A 26,988-nucleotide genomic window follows, 5' to 3' on the forward strand; every position below is an offset into this window, starting at 1 on the left:
AACATAACGCCAGCCAAACATGTTTCCACATATTCACAATAAACGCAGTTGCTTCCCTTAAAAGTGACTTCGGGCACACACACACACAAAAAAAGCATGCCCCCCCCCCCCCCTTCCCCCCCTCCTCCCCCTTGTTCTTTTTGAGAAATAAATCTCTCTCTCTCTCTCTCTCTCTCTCTCTCTCTCTCTCTCTCTCTCTCTCTCTCTCTCTCTCTCTCTCTCTCTCTCTCTCTCTCTCTCTCTCTCTCTCAACACACTTTGATGACAACACTTGCACTGACCTCGTCCTTCAGACTCTGATCTCGTGTCATGGCGGTCACCAGCAGCAGCAGCTGACGGGCCGGTCCCGTGTTGCCCTTGGCGATCAGAATCTTCGCTACATCCACTTTCAGTCTGGCAGGATCAACTTCCTCTGGGTTGAGCTCCTCGTTGCCTTTGCTGTAAGTTCTGACAAGGGCGTCTAGGAATGGGAATGCTTCTGTGGGACGGTTGAGATACATGCACACACGCATGAACAGCCTCTGGACTTTCTGTAAACACAGCAACAAATACCCTGTCGAGATATGCGAGAGAGAATGCCTAGGAGGGTTGGAGAGTCTTACAATACTCAATCAATCAATCAATCAATCAATGACGCTTATATCGCGCATATTATAAAAATAATAATAATACGAATATTTATAACGCGCACATATCTCACCAACAGGCGACTGTGGGTACAGTTCTAGGCGCTCTGCAGTGATGCCGTGTGAGATGAAATTTTATACGGCCAGTAATTGCAGCCATTTCGGCGCATATTTACCTTTCACGGCCTATCATTCCAAGTCACACGGGTATAGGTAGACAATTATTAACTGTGCCTAAGCAATTTTGCCAGGAAAGACCCTTTTGTCAATCGTGGGATCTTTAACGTGCACACCCAATGTAGTGTACACGGGGGGGGAGTTCGGACACCGAAGAGAGTCTGCACACAAAGTTGACTCTGAAATAAATTTCCGCCGAACCTGGGATCGAACTCACGCTGACAGAGCAAATTATGCCTGCTTGGTATTTGTATGTTTCCATAACCCACCAAACTCTGACATTAGCTAGGATGATAGGATCTTTTCCGTGCGCACTTGGTCTTGTTTTTGTGTTTCCATAACCCACCAAACTCTGACAAGGAAGATAGGATCTTTTCCGTGCGCACTTGGTCTTGTTTTTGTGTTTTCATGACCCACCAAACTCTGACAAGGATGATAGGATCTTTTCCGTGCGCACTTGGTCTTGTTTTTGTGTTTCCATGACCCACCAAACTCTGACAAGGATGATAAGATCTTTTCCGTGCGCACTTGGTCTTGTTTTTGTGTTTCCATAACCCACCAAACTCTGACAAGGAAGATAGGATCTTTTCCGTGCGCACTTGGTCTTGTTTTTGTGTTTCCATAACCCACCAAACTCTGACAAGGAAGATAGGATCTTTTCCGTGCGCACTTGGTCTTGTTTTTGTGTTTCCATGACCCACCAAACTCTGACAAGGATGATAAGATCTTTTCCGTGCGCACTTGGTTTTGTGCTTGCGGGTGCACACAAAGGGGGTTAAGGGTTAACAGGTCTGCACATTAGTTGACCTGGGAGGGGGTGCATGAGGAGCCGAAGGAGAGGGTAAGGGTGAAGAAACAATACTGCTGGTAGGAAAAGCACAAATACAGATGCATACAACAAGCAGCTCTCAGCTGATACATGTTGCTAAATGCCTTACACACAGTTTTGCATTGAGTTTGCATCAAGTGTGTTCCCTGAATATTCAGTTTTGTTCTCTTATCACACTCTTCTTTCTTCCAAGCGTATGTGCATGAGTGCATATTCCTTTTTGTTCATTTGTTTCTTTCTTCTAAAACTGACCTCCTCAATAAATTGTCTTTAAACCTTCAACCTTGTAAAATAACGTTCGTTCGTTCATTCGTTCGTTTGTTCGTTCGTTCGTCCTCTTGTCCAGTATCCAAAGCTTAACTACTGTCTTGTATATTGTATGACAAACTTTTCTCCCAACAAACCTTGTCCATCAGGTTCTCTTCCAGGCAAGACTTGAGGCATTCAAACCACAGCTCTTCCTTTCCTTCTTGCTGGGCGTACTCTGTGATGATGCCCACCTGCCCGTAATTCCAGTCAGTGTAGTGAGCGGCCATGTGCGAAATGAGCGACCTGATGCCCTCTCTGTCGTCCTTGGGGAACAGTTCAATCTTCAGCTTCACCTGGATCACCTCACTGTACATGGTGTGCGTGGCAAACCTGGAGAGAAACAAAACAGTATTATGTGAAAGCAGCTTAAAACTATTCTTGCAAGTATCATGTGAAAGCAGCTTAAAACTATTCTTAGCGGTGGTGACCTTACGAGTATTTTTCTACTGCTGATATGACGAGGTCACTGAGACAAACATTTGTTTACTCAAATTCTCTATCATTTCCTCAGGAGATTTACATTAGAAGTGACAGAACTTTTTCTTGACGCCATTATTCGCATTAATGACGTCTTCTCATACTTCGCTACGCTTTTAACGTCAGAGAATTCACCGTGGTTGAGAGGGTCAGGAAAAAACGTCTAGGTTTGTTCAATCTCCCCCGAAAGCGGCGTATGAAGGCCTGACTGGCAGGGTAAAAACGGTCAAACAGGTGAGCAAAAACATGAGTGAACATGGGAGTTTTAGCCCATGAATGAAGAAGAAGGAGGAGAAGGTTTGTTCAATAGATGTCGTATCTCATTAAACATAAGTCATGCTAAAAGTTTAGCCTATGCCTTACCTATCCAAACATCCATCAAGGGTGAAGCGGAACGGTCGTGGCACTCGCTTCTCTGCAGGAAGCGCCTTGTCAATGTCGTTCAGCTGGAAGTAGTTCATGGGGTGTGCCTTGGGGCTGTCTATCAAAGCCATGCTGATCTCCGCCGCCTTCTCCAGCATCTCCGGTTTGTTGTCCATCATGTACTGCACCATTTTCCGGTGCATCCCCGCCAGGCACTCCTCCAGCCAGCCGTTTTGGTTCAGGATGTCAACTGCACAATATAATAATAATAATGAACACTCATGAATCGCCCTTTCTCACTAGAGCTCACGGAGTGGTACAATAGCAAAAAACATCAGCACACACACACACACACACACACACACACACACACACACACACACACACACACACACACGATATCAAAATCCAATTGATACAGTTAAATAAAGCTTCTATCCCTACATAACCATAACAATTATTGGTCTAAAACTCAACAATACAGTGGAACCCCCCTTTAAAGACTTTCAACAATATGAGAAAATCAGGTCTTCAAAAGGAGGGAGTCTTAAGATGGGGGTCAATTTGGAGAGAGCTGTTATGAACAGAGAATCTGAGAAAACAGGGTCTTAAAAGGGAGCAAGTCTTAAAGATGGGGGTCAATTTATAATAATAATGAACACTTATATAGCGTGTCCTCCTCTGAAAGCGGCATATGGCTGCCTAAATGGCGTGGTAAAAACGGTCATACACGTAAAAGCAGTGGGAGTTTCAGCCCATGAACGAACAAACAAATAGCGTGTCCAACCACAGAATATTTCTGTGCTCTCCGCGCTTCACAAAATTTAGAGAGGTTTTGAACAGCTAGAGTCTGAGAAAACAGGGTCTTAAAAGGGAGGGAGTCTTAAATTGGGGGGGGGGGGGGGGGGTAAAAGGGGGGTTCCACTGTATATACCTTAGGTTTTAGTACACTACAATTTTGCAACCCTCTTTTAAAACTTCCAACAATATGAGAAAATCAGGTCTTAAAAAGGAGGGAGTCTTAATCATAACAATTGGTTGCCCTACATACCAACCGGCATAATGGGCAGTAACTAAGTAAGTAATCATAACAATTGGTTGCCCTACATACCAACCGGCATAATGGGCAGTAAGTAAGTAATCATAACAATTGGTTGCCCTACATGCCAACCGGCATAATGGGCAGTAATTAAGTAAGTAATCATAACAATTAAGGTTGCCCAACATACCAACCGGCATAATGGGCAGTAAGTAAGTAAGTAATCATAACAATTGGTTGCCCTACATGCCAACCGGCATAAAGGGCAGTAAGTAAGTAAGTAATCATAACAATTTGCTGCCCTATACATACCAACCGGCATAATGGGCAGTAAGTTAGTAAGTAATCATAACAATTGGTTGCCCTACATACCAACCGGCATAATGGGCAGTAAGTAAGCAATCATAACAATTGGTTGCCCTACATGCCAACCGGCATAATGGGCAGTAAGTAAGTAATCATAACAATTGGTTGCCCTACATACCAACCGGCATAATGGGCAGTAAGTAAGTAATCATAACAATTCAAAAGGGACACATTATACTCTTTATTGTATCATTTCAATGGTAATTTTTGATCCCCTAAAGTCACTTTTAACATGTCCACAAATACTTACATATTTCAATGAACAAGGGAAGCGCATCCTCCTGCTTATTCTCCTGTTTCATCATGTTTGCAAACAAGTTTTCTCGACATCGACGATATTCCTTCTTTGTCTTCTCAAACTCGTTCTTCTAGAAAACGAGAACAATCATGAATTAGAGTCGGGTTGTTTGTTTCCATTGCATATGCCTAAAAGTATATGTGTGTATTTGTTTGTCCGTACTGTTCCCAAAGAAATCAACGATACAACTAAATATGTCTCTGGTACAGGTCAGACAGGAACTTCTGCGATTTACAGTGGAACCCCCCTTTTAAGACCTCCAAAAATCTCAACAAATCAGGTCTTTAAAATGAGGGAGTCTTAACACTATTGTGACTAGCACTGCCACGGCGTTGACGTCCTGCCTGCCCAAGCTTGCCACCAAGAAAATTACAAAAAATCAGTAACTGTAAAGAAATCTGTCTAGCAAGCTTGAATTAAGTCCAATCACCACCAAATTTTTTGTACTAATCAAAAAATGGATGCCCAGTTCAGTCGTGCTATTTATAAGTTTGTCACGCGATTTGTTTTAGCAAAGGGGGGGTGAAAGGGGGATAATTTGTGTTTTTTAACGTTTTTTTGTGTGTGTTTTCTTTTCCACTGCTTTTTTACAAGTTATTTTTTAACAGAAAGTATTATAAATAATTTTATAACCAAACAAGGTGTAAAACCTATGAATTAGCTGAAATATTGTTAAAATTCTACACAGAAATAAGGAGACAGTACAAAGAAAAAAACAAGCAAATCCCGCATTCACTCACAGCATCCTGACTCAAATGAAACAAAACTGTGACACTCACCAAATGATGTCTAGGTAATCCATATTGAATATAAGTCACATTTTCACAACAAAGTCCCAACTGTACACCTATGAACATTTCCAAAAGGATTAGGACGCTCCAGCCATCCATTGTTATCAGTGCTGCCACGCCCCCCTTGCAACTACACATTCGAAGATTCATGCAGTAGACCTACCACCCTAACACGTGTAGTTTGCCGACTCATACTAGCAACACTGAACAGGACTGTTTCTTCCTCAATATCACTGCTATTATCGCTTTCTTGAGGCGAAAACAACACGTCGGAATCATGATCTACAGGGTCCTCAAGATCCAACATCCGGAGAATCTCCTCCCGTGACAAGGCTCGCCTTCGATTCATTTTTTTTCTCGAAAAAACCACACAAATATGGCGGAAGGGCACGCAAAGTGTGTCAAGGGAAACAACTCAATTTACTGCAAGCTTCAAAAACCGGGAAGCAATCACGAGTCGTGTACCCTGTATGGCTGTTACTGATTTATAAGCGTCCCGTCCATGGGCGTGTCAGCGCTGTTACTGATTTATCAGTGTCCCGTCGCGAAAGTGTTAAAATGGGGGTAAATTTACAGGGCTAATGAAAAAAAAATGCGAAAAGACAAGGGAGGAAGTCTTAAATTGGGGGGTCTTAAAATGGGGGTTCCACTGTATAGTTAATGGCTAATGTACTTGGGACTTCCACTACATCGAGAATTGGCAGCTGGGACCTACCTATTCTTCAAGGTCATCAAACTAATGTGTACATCACGCATCAAACTTGACACCACATAGACAGCGTTGCGCTACTTCTTCTTCTTTGTTCATGGGCTTAGAGTAGACTCCCACGTTCACTCATGTTTTTAGCACAAGTGGATTTTTACGTGTATGACCGTTTTTACCCCGCCATTCAGGCAGCATACGCCGATTTCGGGGGAGGCATGCTGGGTCTTTTCGTGTTTCCATAACCCACCGAACTTTGACATGGAATTACAGGATCTTTTCCATGCGCACTTGGTCTTGTGCTTGCGTGTACACAGGAAGGGGGTTAAGTCACTAGCAGGTCTGCACATAAGTTGACCTGGGAGATCGGAAAAATCTCCACTCTTAACCCACCAGGTGGGGCGGGGATGTAGCTCAGTTGGTAGCGCGCTGGATTTGTATCCAGTTGGCCGCTGTCAGCGTGAGTTCGTCCCCTCGTTCGGCGAGAGATTTATTTCTCAGAGTCAACTTTGTGTGCAGACTCTCCTCGGTGTCCGAACACCCGCGTGTGTACACGCAAGCACAAGACCAAGTGCGCACGGAAAAGATCCTGTAATCCATGTCAGAGTTCGGTGGGTTATAGAAACACGAAAATACCCAGCATGCTTCCTCCGAAAACGGCGTATGGTTGCCTAAATGGCGGGGTAAAAAACGGTCATACACGTAAAATTCCACTCGTGCAAAAAACCACAAGTGTACGTGGGAGTTTCAGCCCACGAACGCAGAAGAAGAAGAAGAAGAACCCACCAGGTGGCAGCGACCGGGATTCGAACTCACGACCTCCCGATTAGGAGGCCGACGTCTTACCACCACTCCACGGCGCCCGTCAGTTGCGCTACTTATAAGGCCTTCCTTAATTGAGCTCAAAGTTGACTTTGCAAAGACTTGGCTGGGGGCTGGTGAACAATAGACAGTGGGGAGGCGGGTTGTGACAGTGGAAACAGCACTGTTTCTGTTGTACAGTCCAATCAATCAATGAGTCTTATATCGCGCATATTCCGTGGGTACAGTTCTAGGCGCTCTGCAGTGATGCCGTGTGAGATGAAATTTTATACGGCCAGTAGATTGCAGCCATTTCGGCGCATATTTACCTTTCACGGCCTATTATTCCAAGTCACACGGGTATAGATAGACAATTATTAACTGTGCCTAAGCAATTTTGCCAGGAGAGACCCTTTTGTCAATCGTGGGATCTTTAACGTGCACACCCAATGTAGTGTACACGGGGGGAGGTTCGGACACCGAAGAGAGTCTGCACACAAAGTTGACTCTGTGAAATAAATTTCCGCCGAACCTGGGATCGAACTCACGCTGACAGCGGCCAACTGAATACAAATCCAACTGAGCTATATCCCAGCCACAAAGGGAGCTAGGGTGGGAGAGAAGGTGAACGAACAGGGCCGGTGCTTGCACGTTAAGTTATTGAAGCAGATGAGAGATTTTGGTCATGAAGATCGAGAGAAACACAATCACAGATGTAGACCTTTTGATAAGAGCCACGTCGCATATAAAAATGACTTTCTTCTTCTTCGTTCATGAGCTGAAACTCCCACGGCTTTTAAGTGTATGACCGTTTTTACCCCGCCATAGGCAGCCATACGCCACTTTTAGGGGATGCATGCTGGGTATTTTTGTATTTCTATAACCCACCAAACTCTGACATGACTGTTGCGCCAATATATGTCAGCAACATTGCGTGCCCTGGTCGGCACCTACAAATGTCAGTTGCAGGGCCCATATGCAATGCTGTGATCTGCAGCGATGAGGGTAGTTCTCATAAAACCCCTTCTTGAACACATCAACCTTACGCGTTCAGAAAGTATTCATCCAAAATCTTCTGTACGTGTGCATGTGCATGCATCTCTCTGTCTGTCTGCCAAGTGTGTGTTTTCCATATGTCGTGTCCAATGCTGATGGGGTCTAGCTATGTCGACCAAAAGAGTGGGATTCCCTGTAGGTGGAGTTCCACAGGGTGGAGTTTTTCAATAAAACTTGCAAACCATACTCGAATTTCTAAGAAATATCAAAAATTCTAAGAAATATCAAAAAAGATTGAAAAACATCAAATTCTACCGATGTCGCTAAGCATCACGTGACTTTCAGCGATATCAGCGACACGCTACAGAAACTAAATCCTGTGGTATTCCCTGTATACAGGGAATCCCCCTCCAGGAACTCCACCTACAGGGAATTCCACTCTTTTGGTGGACATAGACCCCATCAGCCTATTGTGTACTTTGAATGCTAATCACAACAAATAAAACAATCATTTTACCTTGTAGACCTCGATTGCCTTGCGTGTCCATTTTTCTGCAAAATCAAATCTACCACGGTGCATCTCTAGAGTGCCAAGGTTCATGTAGGCTGTGGCGATAACTACATGATCCTCGCCTACTGCGTTTTTCTTAATCTCCAGCGATCTGCACACACATTGTTACAAGCTCTGATAAAAAAAAATGTACAGTGGAACCCCCTTTTTAAGACCTCCACAAATCGGAGAAAATCAGGTCTTAAAAAGGAGGGAGTCTTAAAATGGGGGTACGTTTACAGAGGTTATGAACAGAACGTCTGAGAAAACAAGGTCTTGAAAAGGAGGGAGTCTTAAATTAAGGGGGTCTTAAAAGGGGGGTTCCACTGTATAACACACTAAAAGAAAATCAATTACATTAATTCACCCTTCTAAGACCCCCCAATGTAAGGCGCGCTTCCTGTCTTTTAAGAACTTTGTTTTTTCTTAGATTTTTTCTTCATAAACTCTGTAAATGTACCCCCATTTTAAGACTCCCTCCTTTTTACATTTCGTCAAGTTTTGACTAAATGTTTTAACGTAGAGGGGGGAATCGAGACGAGGGTTGTGGTGTATGTGTGTCTGTGCGTGTGTGTGTGTAGAGCGATTCAGAGAAAACTACTGGACTGATCTTCATGAAACTTGACATGAGAGATCCTGAGTATGGTATCTCCAGACGTTTTTTCATTTTTTTGATAAATGTCTTGGATGACGTCATATCCGGCTTTTCGTGAAAGTTGAGGCGGCACTGTCACGCTCTCATTTTTCAAACAAATTGGTTGAAATTTTGGTCAAGTAATCTTCGACGAAGCCCGGACTTTGGTATTGCATTTCAGCTTGGAGACTTAAAATCTAATTAATGAGTTTGCTCATTAAAGTTGTCATTAAAATTGATTTTTCGCAAACAGATTTAAAATTGATCGCATCGTAGTCTTCATCACATTTTGAATCTAAAAATATATACAAATGTCATGTTTACTCTTAAAATGTGATCACAATTAACGAAAATAGATTAATTAGTCTTACGATTAAAATGTAAGAAATCGATCCAAAAATGATTTCATCTTATTCTTTATCATTTCCTGATTCCAAAAACATATAGATATGATAGGTTGCATTCCAAACAAGCTTAGAAACTCTGAAAGTTAACAAGAATACAGAAAAGCGGGCTTTCCTGCTTAGCACAATACGCTACCGCGCTAATCTGGCGTGTCAATATCACTACGTTTTGCACGTGGAAGGTGAGCGATTTCCTTCACGCGGGGATTGACGAAGCTGTACTGTCTTGGTGAAAAAGTACAGTGAGTTCAGTTTCATTCCGTGAGTTCGACAGATTGACTAAATGTAGTAATTTCGCCTTACGCGACTTGTTAAGACCTGATTTGGTCAGATTTGCGGAGTTCTTAAAATGGGGGGTTCTTCTGTATCTTCATATACCACTGGCCACAGACATGCATGTACAGTCATAGAGATTAACAAAATATGCAAACAAACTACATATACTGTACGGTACCTATGCATATATACGTCACAGAGTTAAGAAGAGAGATAAAGAGGGAGAGGGGGAGGGAGAGAGAGGTGGTAATAGTTTAAATCAAACATTTTTCAAAACAGATTCTGTAAATGGGACTTATATAAGCTGTTAAATTTAAGCAGTAACACAAAGTGGAAATGTAACATAAAATAAACATTTCTTGCTTCTGTCATGCTTCTTCTTCTTCTTCAGTGTTCCAGAATTGTCTGGTTACGTGTGAGCTCGTTTGCCCATTTGGGTTCCCCACACTATACTCTGATAGCATAGTCAGCTTCACTCCGCTTTCGTTGGGTAGGCATGCTGGGTATTTTCGTGTTTCCATAACCCACCAAACTCTGACATGAATAACAGGATCTTTTCCGTGCGCACTTGGTCTTGTGCTTGCATGTACACACGAAGGGGGTTAAGTCACTAGCAGGTCTGCACATAAGTTGACCTGGGAGATCGGAAAAATCTCCACTCTTAACCCACCAGGCGGCAGCAACCGGGATTCGAACTCACGACCTCCCGATTAGTAGGCCGACGTCTTAAGTTAAAGTCACACACGCGATTCAATCGTTGAGATTCAATCGCGCGATTCAATCTTGAGCCGATCGCACATCACATCGTAGGCCATTGACCCGTCACACGATGAACGATAGACGAACGATTGACTAACGACTGACGAACGATAACTCCACGCGAGCTGGGCGGAAGTGACGTGTCAGAGTGAACACGGCAAACGCGCTTTGCGAGAGCAGACGCTAATTAATGTTCGAACATCGCTCTACCTTTCTAAAAAATACCTTTCAGCATTACGCCTTTGCGAGAAATAAAGTTCCCAGACAGTTGCAATTAATGGTTCCCGACCGCTGCACACGCTTAAAACGTCTCCTTTATATCTGAGTTTTGAATCGACGAAGAGACGCTGTCCGCCACTGTCCGCCATTTTTTTAGGTCACGACGTGATGGCCGCATCGACGCGTTCTGACTGGCTCTGCCCCTGCGATTGACTTACGACTGGGTCGCAGGAATAGAACAAGTTCTAAAGCTCAAAGCTACGAGGGAATCGCATGAGACTGAGTCGCATACTTGTCGTAGCTATTTTCCACGACTCAGTCGCCCGTGTGACAGGGTAAATCTCACGAATGAATCGCGTGTGTGACTGCCCCATTACCGCCACACCACTGCGCCTGTCTGTCATGCAACATACCGGACTGGGAGCAAAGTCTAAACCACCACATTTACTAAGAACAGTCAGGCTAATGTTTGAAAAATCAAATAAGGTTTATACAATTCTACAGGGAAGAGTGAAGTCATGTCATGCATGTGGGCTAACCGACACAACATGCAAGCATGGGTGCAAGCTGGCACACACACACACACACACACACACACACACACACACACACACACACACTCACACACACACACACACACACACACACACACACACACACACAGTAATTGTTGAAAAACCACTATACCAACATATATATCTACAGTCGAACCCACTTAAAACGAACACGCTTGTTACGAATTTTGACTTATGACGTATTAGTTTTAAGTTCCCAACTGAATGCCTCTTTCTTCATGCTTAAAAAAAATGCTTAAAACGAATTCTTTAAGACGAATTTATGCTTATAACGAGCACTTTTTGGATTCCCAAGCATGCATAATGTCTGTAATTTACTCACGCTTATGACGAAATCTTTAAACTCGTCCCGAGATCGACATATCATGGGAATTTAAGAAGTTTGAATGTGTCAAACGCGCCGGAATGCAAGTGTTCCGCCATGTTTATCAACGCACATGGACCGGATGTAATCATATTGCAAAGAGTATCTTCCCTTGCGTCGACTGCTTGAACCATCGCTCTACCGATCACTGAATAAAGTTAAACTGATTGTACTGTACTCACAAAACAAATTTAAATTTAGAATCAAAGTGATTGATAGCTCAGACACTGAACATGAATGACTGATATAAGGATCAGCTTTGATCGCGACTGCAGTCAGACAGATCGCCTACAACGATGGCAGATAAGAAACGAGCGATCTCTCTTTTTTGAACGGACGCCATTGTCAAAAAATATAGATGCCAGAGTGGTTTCCCTTGGACAACGTTTGCGTTCGCCGGTACGCGATAGTTTATCAGTCAGTCAGTACTATCGATTTGGATTTGAACATCATGTTGCAACAAAACAAAAAAAACTAAATTGGCCAAGGTTTGCTACCCGTCGCCAAGGTAAGTGATTCCGGACAAATGATAGGAACACCGCGAATGTGGACAGTGTCAGTGTGTGCGTGTGTGTGACCAAAAACGTAACAACTGGATGAAACATCTGTGTGCTCACTCTCACTCAAACTCAACAATCATCACTCAACATGAGACACACATGAACATGTAACTGAATATGTCACTTTATTGTCTAAACGTGAAGCAGCATGAAAGTTGCGAAAGAAACAAATTGAAACACCATAAAATGTACAAGACTTAAAAAAAAAAATATATAAAAAAAAAAATAAAAAAAAATCAATCAATTTTCTTAATACGAATTTTGGTTAAGACGAACTTTTTTTCCGATCCCCAGTGATTCGTCTTAAGCGAGTTCGACTGTATCATACACCTGTACGCATATATAGGCACAAACACACACAGAAACTACACGTAATGCAAAACCACCATATTAACACATATATTCATGCATTCACCTGTATGCACACACACACACACACACACACACACACACACACACACACACACACACACACACACACACAAATACACACACACACACAGAGAGTAACTCACTTTAAGTAGGCCTCCTCAGCTTTGTCAAGGTTATTCATGCGCCTGTGGACAAGGCCAATGTTGGTGTACAGGTTGCCAACATCCATAGTCAGCTGACCAAAATGTCCCTCTTCATATGCCTGTGATCACAAGTGTTTGGAAGTGATGTCATATGCTAAATATAACTACCAATTAGCATGATGAACAAGAACGCAAGTACGTGATAAGTCCTTTAGTCGCCATCTTAGTATTCTTCCCGAGACTCTTGTATTGATGCCAGAAGTCAGAGCTTAAAAGACAGAGTCTTAAAATGGGGGTAAATTTACAGAGGTTATAAAGTCTGAAAAAACAAGGTCTCAAAAGGGATGAAGTCTCAAAAGGGATGAAGTCTCAAAAGGGATGAAGTCTCAAAAGGGATGAAGTCTCAAAAGAGATGAAGTCTTAAATTGGGAAGTCTTAAAAGAGGGCCGGCTCCATTTGAACAACATTTTGCAATTGACCAAATGCCACTGATAGTTATATATGAAGTGTACCACAGGTAAACAGCACAGGTGAATCACAGAACCATCATATTTTTAAGCAGCATATGTCTTTGATAATTAGCATGGTGTCAAGCATTTATACATACCTCAAGGGCTTTTTTGTTGTATTCCAATGCTTTCAGAAACTCTTTTTTGTACATGTGCAAAAGGCCCAGGTTAACGTAGCCCGCAGCTTCATTAGTCCGATCTTTCTGTTCCTTGTGAAACTCAGCTGATTTCTTCAGGTACTCAATTCCCTACGAGTACAGAAAAAAATCACCCCTTCTCATTAATGGTCAACCTTAAAGGCATAGTCAGCCTCCCGTAAACCATCACAGACACTGTCAGGCTTTTACACATTGTACAAACACCCTTTCATTTAAACGCTCACCGCTTGAGAACATAATAGGTGCCCTCCGTAAAGACCGAGCAATTTTCAAAGAATTTATTTTTGCGTGGTCAGTTTCCTTTTTTTCACAATTTAGTCATCAGTTTGTGATTTCAATGCGACTCGCTGTAAGCTTATCTGCAATAGCACGTTATTGTGTACCTCTGAATCTAAAACGCAACAAACGTCTGTGAGTCACATGAACTAGAGCGGTGGCGGTTAACGTTCAGAGGAACTGGCGCTATGCAGAACAGTCGTCTTCTACAAGAAAGACGTTTTGCGTGACACGTTTCCGGGCTTTTCTTTTTTCAAACATTCAAAACTTCGAATTGTACTCATCTTGTCTTGATGAAAAAAGAATTCTTTTATGATTTAAGAATGTTTGTGTAACAAGCTGTCAATCTATTATTTAGATTTTAAAAGTTAGGTCTAGCACCAAAACGAGGCGCCTGATTGTCCGTTCGGATAGTCCACGAAAATACATTCTTTGAACATGTCTCACTCTCGACAGAAAGCAGCCAGGATGTTCCCGTTCGGTGAGCGTTCAAATGGAAGTATGCTTGCACTGTATGTAGAGGCTCGGGAAGCTCAGTGATGGTTAACAAGAGGCTTACTGTGCCTTTAAAGACAAATTCATGCTGCCCGATAGGAAACGCAGAAAACGCTAGCAAATGGGCACAAACACAAAGAGGACAGCAAGCGGGCAACACAGAAAGGAAGATAAATGCATGGGCACAAATTAAAAAAAGACAATACATTGGCACTAACACAGAAAGGTTGGGCAAATGGGTACAAATGCAAAAAGGACAGTAAATGGGCACAAACACAGAAATGACAGTAAATAGGCACAAAAACAGAAAGGACAGTAAATGGGCACAAACACAGAAAGGACAGTTCATGGGCACAAAAACAGAAAGGACAGTAAATGGGCACAAACACAGAAAGAACAGTACATGGGCACAAACACAGAAAGGACAGTACATGGGCACAAAAACAGAAAGGACAGTACATGGGCACAAACACAGAAAGGACAGTACATGGGCACAAAAACAGAAAGGACAGTACATGGGCACAAACACAGAAAGGACAGTACATGGGCACAAAAACAGAAAGGACAGTAAATGGGCACAAACACAGAAAGAACAGTACATGGGCACAAACACAGAAAGGACAGTACATGGGCACAAAAACAGAAAGGACAGTACATGGGCACAAACACAGAAAGGACAGTACGTGGGGACAAAAACAGAAAGGACAGTACATGGGCACAAACACAGAAAGGACAGTACATGGGCACAAAAACAGAAAGGACAGTTCATGGGCACAAAAACAGAAAGGACAGTACATGGGCACAAAAACAGAAAGGACAGTTCATGGGCACAAACACAGAAAGGACAGTTCTTGGGCACAAACACAGAAAGGACAGTACATGGGCACAAACAGACAGGACAGTACATGGGCACAAACACAGACAGGACAGTACATGGGCACAAAAACAGAAAGGACAGTACATGGGCACAAAAACAGAAAGGACAGTACATGGGCACAAACACAGAAAGGACAGTACATGGGCACAAAAACAGAAAGGACAGTACATGGGCACAAACACAGAAAGGACAGTTCATGGGCACAAACACAGAAAGGACAGTACATGGGCACAAACACAGAAAGGACAGTACATGGGCACAAACACAGAAAGGACAGTTCATGGGCACAAAAACAGAAAGGACAGTTCATGGGCACAAAAACAGAAAGGACAGTACATGGGCACAAAAACAGAAAGGACAGTTCAGCACAAACACAGAAAGGACAGTTCTTGGGCACAAACACAGGAAGGACAGTACATGGGCACAAACACAGACAGGACAGTACATGGGCACAAACACAGACAGGACAGTACATGGGCACAAAAACAGAAAGGACAGTACATGGGCACAAAAACAGAAAGGACAGTACATGGGCACAAACACAGAAAGGACAGTACATGGGCACAAAAACAGAAAGGACAGTACATGGGCACAAACACAGAAAGGACAGTACATGGGCACAAAAACAGAAAGGACAGTTCATGGGCACAAACACAGAAAGGACAGTTCTTGGGCACAAACACAGAAAGGACAGTTCATGGGCACAAAAACAGAAAGGACAGTACATGGGCACAAAAACAGAAAGGACAGTTCATGGGCACAAAAACAGAAAGGACAGTACATGGGCACAAAAACAGAAAGGACAGTACATGGGCACAAAAACAGAAAGGACAGTACATGGGCACAAACACAGACAGGACAGTACATGGGCACAAAAACAGAAAGGACAGTTCATGGGCACAAAAACAGAAAGGACAGTACATGGGCACAAAAACAGAAAGGACAGTTCATGGGCACAAACACAGAAAGGACAGTTCTTGGGCACAAACACAGAAAGGACAGTACATGGGCACAAACACAGACAGGACAGTACATGGGCACAAACACAGACAGGACAGTACATGGGCACAAACACAGACAGGACAGTACATGGGCACAAAAACAGAAAGGACAGTACATGGGCACAAAAACAGAAAGGACAGTACATGGGCACAAAAACAGAAAGGACAGTTCATGGGCACAAACACAGAAAGAACAGTACATGGGCACAAAAACAGAAAGGACAGTACATGGGCACAAACACAGAAAGGACAGTATATGGGCACAAAAACAGAAAGGACAGTTCATGGGCACAAAAACAGAAAGGACAGTACATGGGCACAAAAACAGAAAGGACAGTTCATGGGCACAAACACAGAAAGGACAGTACATGGGCACAAACACAGACAGGACAGTACATGGGCACAAACACAGAAAGGACAGTACATGGGCACAAACACAGAAAGGACAGTATATTAGCACAAAAACAGAAAGGACAGTTCATGGGCACAAAAACAGAAAGGACAGTACATGGGCACAAAACCAGAAAGGACAGTTCATGGGCACAAACACAGAAAGGACAGTACATGGGCACAAACACAGACAGGACAGTACATGGGCACAAACACAGACAGGACAGTACATGGGCACAAACACAGACAGGACAGTACATGGGCACAAACACAGACAGGACAGTACATGGGCACAAACACAGACAGGTTGGCTAACAGGCACGAACACAGAAAGGACAGTTAATGGGCACAAACACAGACAGGTTGGCTAACAGGCACGAACACAGAAAGGACAGTTAATGGGCACAAACACAGACAGGACAGTACATGGGCACAAACACAGACAGGACAGTACATGGGCACAAACACAGACAGGTTGGCTAACAGGCACGAACACAGAAAGGACAGTTAATGGGCACAAACACAGACAGGTTTTGTTTTTTTGTTTTGTGTGTATTTTTTTTCGTCTTTACACCTGTTCTTTTGTCCTGTTGTGCTCTCACACCGCCCCGTCCCTGCACTCGCTGCTCCAACCACCTCTGAATTTAAGACCGCTGCCAGACTTGTCGATTTTACAGACGCTCCAGGGGGGATGTCGGGTTGCTGCGGTAGGCTACCCTCGGAAGATGACGCTGCACTTCTGCTGAGTCACTTCGACAGTGTTCAGTAGTAGGCCAGTCCCGAGCTAACGGACGCAGCCCACTACCTACTATGCCCCCTACAAACGACATTGACTTTAAGTCGCGGAGCCAGACTGAGTGAGCGTCCCCTCCAGAGATCAGACCGCCACCACGTCCCTACGTCGACCCCTCAGAACGTCACACGTTCACGACTGACAGCAGAACTATTATTCAGGGAAGAATGGAACAGGAACACTGAGACCAAGGTCACCATGAGAGCTCCGGGCATCGAGGGGCCACAAGAGCAAGGATAATTTATATTTTGGATGATTAATGAGATGAGGATGATTATAATGATGATGCTTTGGATTTCCAATTTGGTTTTGAGACTACGTGACAGGGCAGCACTCTACGCTTACTGTCATAATATATCCTGGCGTCAACCAGGCCCGAGAAATGCCGCACCTGCGGTGTTGGTCAGGTATACAGAACCTGAACACCCTCAAAGTCGCATTCGTTAAGTGAATGACACTCGGCTGTGTGGTCCCTGCCTTCCCATAGGAACCATAGCACTTCAACTCTGGGTAGGAGCCGACCGTAGCCCGAAAAACCCACATGACCCTGATGGGATTCGAACCCACGACCTCCCGGCCCGCAGCCCGATGCGCTAACCACTGCGCTACGGGGGCCGGTTAACACAGACAGGTTGGCTAACAAGCACAAACACAGAAAGGACAGTTAATGGGCACAAACACAGACAGGTTGGCTAACAGGCACGAACACAGGAAGGACAGTTAATGGGCACAAACAGAGACAGGTTGGCTAACAGGCACGAACACAGGAAGGACAGTTAATGGGGACAAACAGACAGGTTGGCTAACAGGCACGAACACAGAAAGGACAGTTAATGGGCACAAACACAGACAGGTTGGCTAACAGGCACGAACACAGAAAGGACAGTTAATGGGCACAAACAGAGACAGGTTGGCTAACAGGCACGAACACAGGAAGGACAGTTAATGGGGACAAACAGACAGGTTGGCTAACAGGCACGAACACAGAAAGGACAGTTAATGGGCACAAACACAGACAGGTTGGCTAACAGGCACGAACACAGAAAGGACAGTTAATGGGCACAAACACAGACAGGTTGGCTAACAGGCACGAACACAGGAAGGACAGTTAATGGGCACAAACACAGACAGGTTGGCTAACAGGCACGAACACAGAAAGGACAGTTAATGGGCACAAACACAGACAGGTTGGCTAACAGGCACGAACACAGAAAGGTCAGTTAATGGGCACAAACACAGACAGGTTGGCTAACAGGCACGAACACAGAAAGGACAGTTAATGGGCACAAACACAGACAGGTTGGCTAACAGGCACGAACACAGGAAGGACAGTTAATGGGCACAAACACAGACAGGTTGGCTAACAGGCACAAACACAGAAAGGACAGGTAGTGGGCACAAACACAGACAGGTTGGCTAACAGGCACAAACACAGACAGGTTGGCTAACAGGCACGAACACAGAAAGGTCAGCAAATGGGCGGCAGCAAACACACACAAAGGCACACAGCTAAAGACAAGGACCGCGACACATGCAAATGGACAGACAGCCACAGACAGAAGGAAAAAGAAATGGCAGCTGAAACCAACCTTATCAAAGTCTCCTGTATTCATGCAAATAATCCCCAGCCCATTGTTGGTGTAGGCGATCTGTCTCTTTAATATCAAATCATCCTTCTCTGCCAGAGCTCTGCAAAACACAGGATAATTCATGACCTAACCTTCCACACAACCGTCCTATGGCACGATGTGACGGTTTGATAATCCTTGCAACTAAAATTAGAACAAAATTCTTTTAAATACACCTAAAGTCTGGACAAGGCACTTTCTCACTGAAAGGATTACAAGAGGGTGGAGTGCCCTCCACACACAGACACACACACATACAGACATACAGACACACACACACAGACACACACATACACAAACACACACAGACACACATACAGACACAAACACAGACACAGACAGACAGACACAGACACACACACACATACAGACACACACACAGACACACAGACACACACACACACACATACACAATGTGACACACACACCAACTCAATACTCTCCTTCTCCTTGCTTTCTCATATTTTCTGTTTATAAAGTCAGCATATAAATCCACCTTTATTTTAAGACCAACTCTGATTTTCCAACACTCTGGTGTTCTTAAATAGGAGGTACAGTGGTACAGTACCTTTGTTTAACGACTTTGAAAATGTAACCGAAATTCAGTCGTTATATCGGAGGAGTCCTAATATAGAGTTTTGGTTTGTTACGTCAATGTCTGGGTCCGTTAATATGGTACGGAATGACATGGACTTTTTGCTTAATACCGCCCATCAAAGTGATCATGTTTAATTTCTTTCCTTAAACAATAATGGTAACAAGTTGACTATTAAAATTAATTACACACATATAGTTTTGTTGCTTGTTTAATATTATTTTAGCCCCATAACTACTTGTCGGTTAAAGTTTGCAATAAACACAAAGAGGTCGAACAAAAGCTGCATATGCACATCGATGTTGATACTAGTGTGCCACTATATCCAGAATGCACACAATCCGGCTGCTAAACTTACAGCAGATTAATAAACCTCACTTCTCAAACTCAATCATATTGGACTCGTGCATGGCCTTGGCGTCATCGTAGCGATCCTGGGAGGCGTAAGTACAGGCCAGGTAATACCGAGCATCTCTAAGGAGCTCCAGCCTTAAGTTCTCGTCCATTTTGCCTTCAGTATTCTTCTGTTAAACAAATGACCTGATGCATGACATGTGAAATGGCCACCTCAAAAATTCAGTCAAGAAAAACTCACCAATGCAAAATAGTCTGAGTAAGCAAAAAAGAAAAAAATCCTTAACTTCAATTTGGTGTTAACATCAAATATAACCATTACAATATAGGTATAAAGCAGTGCATGGGTATCTTTTTCATACAAGAAACACTCAAATCATAAACCTGCAAATTCTAAAACAAAAACCATCACAGTCACATCAAATTCGTCTGCTTCTGCTCAAAAATACAACCCAATAATTATTAACCCTCTGTGACTGAAAATTTAGACTCACAAACACACACACACACACACACACACACACACACACACACACACACACACACACACACACACACACACACACACACACACACACACACACACACACACACATACACACACACACACATTTGCAAATAAATCAAAACATATGGTTATACCTACCAGCATTCCAATTTCTCGTTTGAGACAGATCTCCTCTCCCTTCAAATGATTTGCCAGACTGAAGAAAAGCCTCATATGCCCAAGTGCTGGTCGCATCTGTAACAGCACCCCCACCTCAATTTAAGTTTCCCTCTCCTTTAACAAGAAAGAACATCACGTATCTTCTTGACCCTCTCTTCAAAATTGAGATATCTGATGTCAAAAGCAGAAAAATATTTGAAAAGATATATGTACAAATAATGGTGTCACATACAATTTCGGTCACTTTTTCTGCATGTCTCGACAGTTGAAAATAACACAAAAGGTCACGTACATCAATAAGATTACCTGTTCATAACATCTGTAAATTTACCTCCGATTTGAGACTCCCTCCTCCTTTCCAAAGCCTAATTTTCTCAGATTTTTGGTGGTCTTGGAAAGGGAGTTCCACTGTACAGTACAAGGTCTTTGCGATTCCTTCATAAAAGAACATCCACTAGGAGTAAAAATAACAACACGCAGTGCTGGGAAAAAATCTCTAAAATATAGTGTAACCCTCCTTTTAAGACCCCCAATTTAAGACTCCCTCCTTTTTAAGACCTTGTTTTTTCAGACTTTCTGTTCATAACCTCTGTAAAATTACCCCCATTTTAAGGCTCCCTCCTTTTTAAGACCTTATTTTCTCAGACTTTCTGTTCATAACCTCTGAAAAATTACCCCCATTTTAAGACTCCCTCCTTTTTAAGACCTGATTTTCTCAGATTTTCTGTTCATAACCTCTGTAAAATTACCTCCATTTTAAGACTCCCTCCTTTTTAAGACCTTGTTTTCTCAGACTTTCTGTTCATAACCTCTGTAAAATTACCCCCATTTTAAGGCTCCCTCTTTTCTTCAGACCTGATTTTCTCAGATTTGTTGAGGTCTTAAAAGGGGGTTCCAGTGTACCTTAACCCCAGGGCAGCTCTCTGCCTCCAGTTCTCCTGCCTCTCTTGCCAGGTAGCAGTCTGCGATACCGATATCGAGCGCCTTCATCAGCAAGTTGCAGATTTCACTCCCCTTGGTTCCCGTCCATTGCCACAATGACAGCAACTCCAGTTCATGTTTACTGCAACATCATCACCGTACAGTCAACCTCATCATCATATTAGTGTTCTAGATGATTGAACGTGTAGCAATTAAAGACCTGTACGCGTACGTGTAGATATTGCGTCACCCGTGACTCACTTTTTTTCTCCAAATTGTATCAAATGCATACGTTGTTTTGCTCCCACCCAGACTTGGCAAACGCGTGACGTAAAAACTAGATTTGATGACGTTACCGTACACATGCTGAAAAGTTCCACATCTAGATCTGTCCACTTCATGATGCCAAGTCAAATACTTTGGTACAGTTGTACCTTTGAAAAATGGGCCGCAGCCTCCTAGTGGGTTAAGGGTGGCGATTTTTCCAATCTCCCAGGTCAACTTATGTGCAGACCTGCTAGTGCCCTATCCCCCTTCATGTGTACACGCAAGCACAAGACCAAGTGCGCATGGAAAAGATCCTGTAAACAATGTCAGAGTTCAGTGGGTTATGGAAACACAAAAATACCCAGCATGCTTCCCCCGAAATTGGCGCATGCTGCCTGAATGGTGGGGTAAAAATGGTCATACAGGTAAAAATCTACTCGTGCAAAACCATGAGTGAACATGGGAGTTTCAGCCCATGTATGAAGAAGAAGAAGAATTGGCAAAGTTTAACTTGGGAATAGCATAATATGTCCCTACTTTGTAGGTGGCCTGTCATGACAGGTATATTTTGGTGACAGTAAATGACAAAAGGACCACAGAAGGTGTCCTTTCACTGAGGGACCTCACATTGCAGGTACAGCGGTACCTCCCTAAATGACCCTTCTATTTTACGTCTCCCTCAATATTACGACCCATTTTTCTGACGGATTATTTTTCCTTCGATTTCTTTGTATTTCTTACTCTATACTACGTCCCCCTCTCTGATACAACATACAGCCGACCATCCGTGAACTTATAACTTTTCCCAAAATTATCAAGAGTTTGGTTTACTTAACTTCCTCTCTAGTCAAGTCAGTACGTGAAAACGTGGTAAAATCCTATCTGGGTACAACATCAGTTAGGGGCACAAACTAAAGTGTAGCCACATTTGTTCCTATCTATTTCAGCTTTTAATTATTACCCTATTTTGTCTAAATAAAGCTCATTTGCCAGATCTCTTCTTTATTCTGGAAAGAACGTTGCAACAACTCCATGTACATGCATGCAAAGTTACAAAATACGCTACTGCGTGTCGTGCCAGTGGGATGAAAAGCAAGTGAACCCACACCACTGGCTGCCATGCTTGAAAGTGTCATGTTGGTGGGAATCAATAAAGCAGACTAACTTGTTTATGGTTCTGAAGACGGCAAGGTCGGTGAGGGAGCGGATCTTCTTCTTCTTCTTCTTCTTTTTCGTTCATGGGCTGAAATTCCCTTGTTCACTCATGTTTTGCCACAAGTGGGTTTTTGTGTGTATGACCTTTTTACCCTGCCATTCAGGTAATTTCGGGGGAAGCATGCTGGGTATTTCTGCGTTTCTATAACCCACCGAACTCTGACATGGATTACAGGATCTTTTTCATGCGCACTTGGTCTTGTGCTTGCATGTACACACAAAGGGGGATAAGGCACTAGCAGGTCTGCACATTAGTTGACATGGGAGATCGGAAAAATCTCCACCTTTCACCAACCAGGCGGCAGCAGCTGGAATTTGAACTCACGACCTTCCCATTAGGAGGCCGATGTCTTACCACTACGCCAATGCTCCCCGTCTGTGCCTGCCGGCATAGCAACCCGCTTTACCCCCCTCTCTCTCTCATCCCCAACCTCCACTCTCTCTCTCCTTGGATCGTAGGCCTTTGCAAAAGTAGGCCTATAGAATCGAAACCTAGAACTTGCTGCTCGACGACACTGCATGTGGTGGCCACACGTGCTTTGCGTGGATCTTGAGATTCTTATGTTGGTTCGCTGCACCGAGATTTATAATGGAGAGACTCGAAGGGAGGTATGGAAATAGTAAAAACCTAAAATTTAGACCATTAATTAATTGTTTATTTTTAGTAGAAACGGCACCCTTTTTATAACCTCTGGTAGAGAAGTTGTGACCTAGACTTTGTTTTTTGACATTACGCAAACTTACGTTTTACTAAAAATAGCCGCTCCCCTTCAAGGCCGCTCTCGGTGTCACGCTCTTTCCAAATCGGTCTATTTTTTTGTGAGTGAACTCTGTCACGTGAAGAATTCTGAGTCTCTGCATCCAACGAACTTAGAATTCAGTTGGTGTGTCGAGCTGGTAGGCGAAGGGTCGTCCCTTGAAGTTGAATTGTCTGAAGAAGAACCCACTGAAGAATTCGCCGAGAGTAGCAAGAACTTAGAAGAACACACCGAAGATGAAGAAGAAGAATCTACAGAAGTTATGAAGACTCAGAAGTTATCTCCGTAATCCCGAAGTCTCACAGGCCAGGAATAGGTAAACTTTTACTCTTTATGTTTAGTTTAGCCTTGCAGCCTAGAAATAAAATCCAGTTTTATAAGGCTAGTCTCGAATTGACAGAAAATAGGCTAGAATTTAGTGGTAGAACAGTGTCAAATTGTGGTCAGCATCTTTAGGAATGATGAAAACAAAGGTGTTGAATTTTCTATTGTTTTTGTGCCTTGTAGCACATAAGTTATGATTTGACTTGTTTTTCAACTAAGTTTGGCACAAGAATGCTTGGCTTCTCTCAAAGTATAAAATCTTGGAATTGGCATAAGAAAAGTTCTGAATTCTCAATTGACCTTTTGAACTTAAAAACCCTTTTGAGTCAAGTTTCTTTATAGAAACATTTTTTTTGGTTTTCTTTGTGATAAATTGTTATTCCTTTTTTGTGCTTGTTTTTCTGCCTTTTTATGAACTAATTTTAATTGCCAGTTTTAAAGTTTTATAAAAAGGATAAAGACAATCTTGCTGACCGCAATGAGAACCCTTTTTTTTGGTATCCTTTTGTGATTTGATATGAAATGTGACTGAACAGCCTGAATTTATTGCGCTTTTATTGCGCTTTTTGAAATGAATTTTTGAAATATCATCCTGTCGGCAAATGCGATCATTGGGGTAAAATATAATTTGATTTACTTATTGTTCTTGATATTGATATTGGAACGGATGACTGCTATGTCATTGTAATTTCAGACCATGATTTATTTTTGAATTAAATTGAACACACAGTGAAAATTATACAGTTTGGTAGCATTTTGTTGTGTTTGCTTTGTGGAGTGATCAACTGAACATGTCGACGGTTTGGTGGATTACTTCACCCTTTATTGTAGAACAATTACATGATTTTCACTTGAACTGGACATTGAATATTTTTTCACCCAAATTGGTTGATTTATCTGAACTTTGAAACGCAATTTTGTTTTCTGAAATTTACCCTTTGATTGCTGCTGCTGCCAGTGTTGATTGTTTTTTGTGTCAATGATTTTGTATGTATGAATGATGTTTTTTGCCATGATAATAAATTTGGTCGAAACAGTTTTCGACAGGTTCAACAACCTAATAAACCTCGTTTGCGGAACCAAACCTGTTGGACAAGCCTTCATTTGTGTGACATCGGGCTGAATGGGTGTGAATCCACTGCAACACTGCATTTCCCACACCCTAATAAATGCTTCAGCATCCCAAGCATCTACACCGTCGATGACACGCAAGTGGAATGACACGCAAGTGAACCCACACCACTGGCTACCATGTTTGAAAGTGTCATGCTGGTGGGAATCAATAAACCAGACTAACTTGTTCATGGTCCTGAAGACAGCCAGGTGTCATGCTGGTGGGAATCAATAAACCAGACTAACTTGTTCATGGTCCTGAAGACAGCCAGGTGTCATGCTGGTGGGAATCAATAAACCAGACTAACTTGTTCATGGTCCTGAAGACAGCCAGGTGTCATGCTGGTGGGAATCAATAAACCAGACTAACTTGTTCATGGTCCTGAAGACAGCCAGGTGTCATGCTGGTGGGAATCAATAAACCAGACTAACTTGTTCATGGTCCTGAAGACAGCCAGGTGTCATGCTGGTGGGAATCAATAAACCAGACTAACTTGTTCATGGTCCTGAAGACAGCCAGGTGTCATGCTGGTGGGAATCAATAAACCAGACTAACTTGTTCATGGTCCTGAAGACAACCAGGTGTCATGCTGGCGGGAATCAATAAACCAGACTAACTTGTTCATGGTCCTGAAGACAGCCAGGTGTCATGCTGGTGGGAATCAATAAACCAAACTAACTTGTTCATGGTCCTGAAGACAGCCAGGTGTCATGCTGGTGGGAATCAATAAACCAAACTAACTTGTTCATGGTCCTGAAGACAGCCAGGTGTCATGCTGGTGGGAATCAATAAACCAGACTAACTTGTTCATGGTCCTGAAGACAGCCAGGTGTCGTGCTGGTGGGAATTAATAAACCAGATTAACTTGTTCATGGTCCTGAAGACAGCCAGGTGTCGTGCTGGTGGGAATTAATAAACCAGATTAACTTGTTCATGGTCCTGAAGACAGCCAGGTGTCGTGCTGGTGGGAATTAATAAACCAGATTAACTTGTTCATGGTCCTGAAGACAGCCAGGTGTCATGCTGGTGGGAATCAATAAACCAGACTAACTTGTTCATGGTCCTGAAGACAGCCAGGTGTCATGCTGGTGGGAATCAATAAACCAAACTAACTTGTTCATGGTCCTGAAGACAGCCAGGTGTCGTGCTGGTGGGAATCAATAAACCAAACTAACTTGTTCATGGTCCTGACGACAGCCAGGTGTCATGCTGGTGGGAATCAATAAACCAGATTAACTTGTTCATGGTCCTGAAGACAGCCAGGTGTCATGCTGGTGGGAATTAATAAACCAGACTAACTTGTTCATGGTCCTGAAGACAACCAGGTGTCATGCTGGCGGGAATCAATAAACCAGATTAACTTGTTCATGGTCCTGAAGACAGCCAGGTGTCATGCTGGTGGGAATCAATAAACCAGACTAACTTGTTCATGGTCCTGAAGACAGCCAGGTGTCGTGCTGGTGGGAATCAATAAACCAAACTAACTTGTTCATGGTCCTGACGACAGCCAGGTGTCATGCTGGTGGGAATCAATAAACCAGATTAACTTGTTCATGGTCCTGAAGACAGCCAGGTGTCATGCTGGTGGGAATTAATAAACCAGACTAACTTGTTCATGGTCCTGAAGACAACCAGGTGTCATGCTGGCGGGAATCAATAAACCAGATTAACTTGTTCATGGTCCTGAAGACAGCCAGGTGTCATGCTGGTGGGAATCAATAAACCAGACTAACTTGTTCATGGTCCTGAAGACAGCCAGGTGTCATGCTGGTGGGAATCAATAAACCAAACTAACGTGTTCATGGTCCTGAAGACGGCCAGGTGTCATGCTGGTGGGAATTAATAAACCAGACTAACTTGTTCATGGTCCTGAAGACGGCCAGGTCGGTGAGGGAGCGGATGAGCCCGTCCTTGTCGCCCTGTGCTTTCTGCAAAATGACCAGCTCCAGCATGGCGTGGTCCAGGTAGCGCTCGCCCAGCCTCCTGTCCACTGTCCATGGACGCAGCTGTTGCTG

The 26,988-nt window shown here is 43.2% G+C and overlaps 1 protein-coding gene across 1 annotated transcript in view; it reads right to left on the reverse strand.

Annotated features, from left to right (window-relative positions):
- LOC138953339 (TPR repeat-containing protein DDB_G0287407-like) overlaps positions 1-26,988 on the reverse strand; it is a 53,251-nt gene that overhangs the window by 6,300 nt on the left and 19,963 nt on the right. Inside the window, exons 15-26 of the mRNA XM_070325139.1 lie at positions 26,831-26,985; positions 21,278-21,437; positions 20,354-20,449; positions 19,732-19,877; positions 18,720-18,819; positions 13,239-13,388; positions 12,632-12,750; positions 8,293-8,437; positions 4,437-4,554; positions 2,782-3,031; positions 2,037-2,271; positions 282-530 (exon numbers count right to left, since the gene is read on the reverse strand). Of these exons, the coding sequence (XP_070181240.1) occupies positions 282-530; positions 2,037-2,271; positions 2,782-3,031; positions 4,437-4,554; positions 8,293-8,437; positions 12,632-12,750; positions 13,239-13,388; positions 18,720-18,819; positions 19,732-19,877; positions 20,354-20,449; positions 21,278-21,437; positions 26,831-26,985 (1,923 nt within the window). The remainder of the gene's footprint in view (positions 1-281; positions 531-2,036; positions 2,272-2,781; positions 3,032-4,436; positions 4,555-8,292; positions 8,438-12,631; positions 12,751-13,238; positions 13,389-18,719; positions 18,820-19,731; positions 19,878-20,353; positions 20,450-21,277; positions 21,438-26,830; positions 26,986-26,988) is intronic.

Source organism: Littorina saxatilis, linkage group LG17, assembly GCF_037325665.1.
Source record: "Littorina saxatilis isolate snail1 linkage group LG17, US_GU_Lsax_2.0, whole genome shotgun sequence".
Classification (NCBI taxonomy): Eukaryota; Metazoa; Mollusca; class Gastropoda; order Littorinimorpha; family Littorinidae; genus Littorina; species Littorina saxatilis.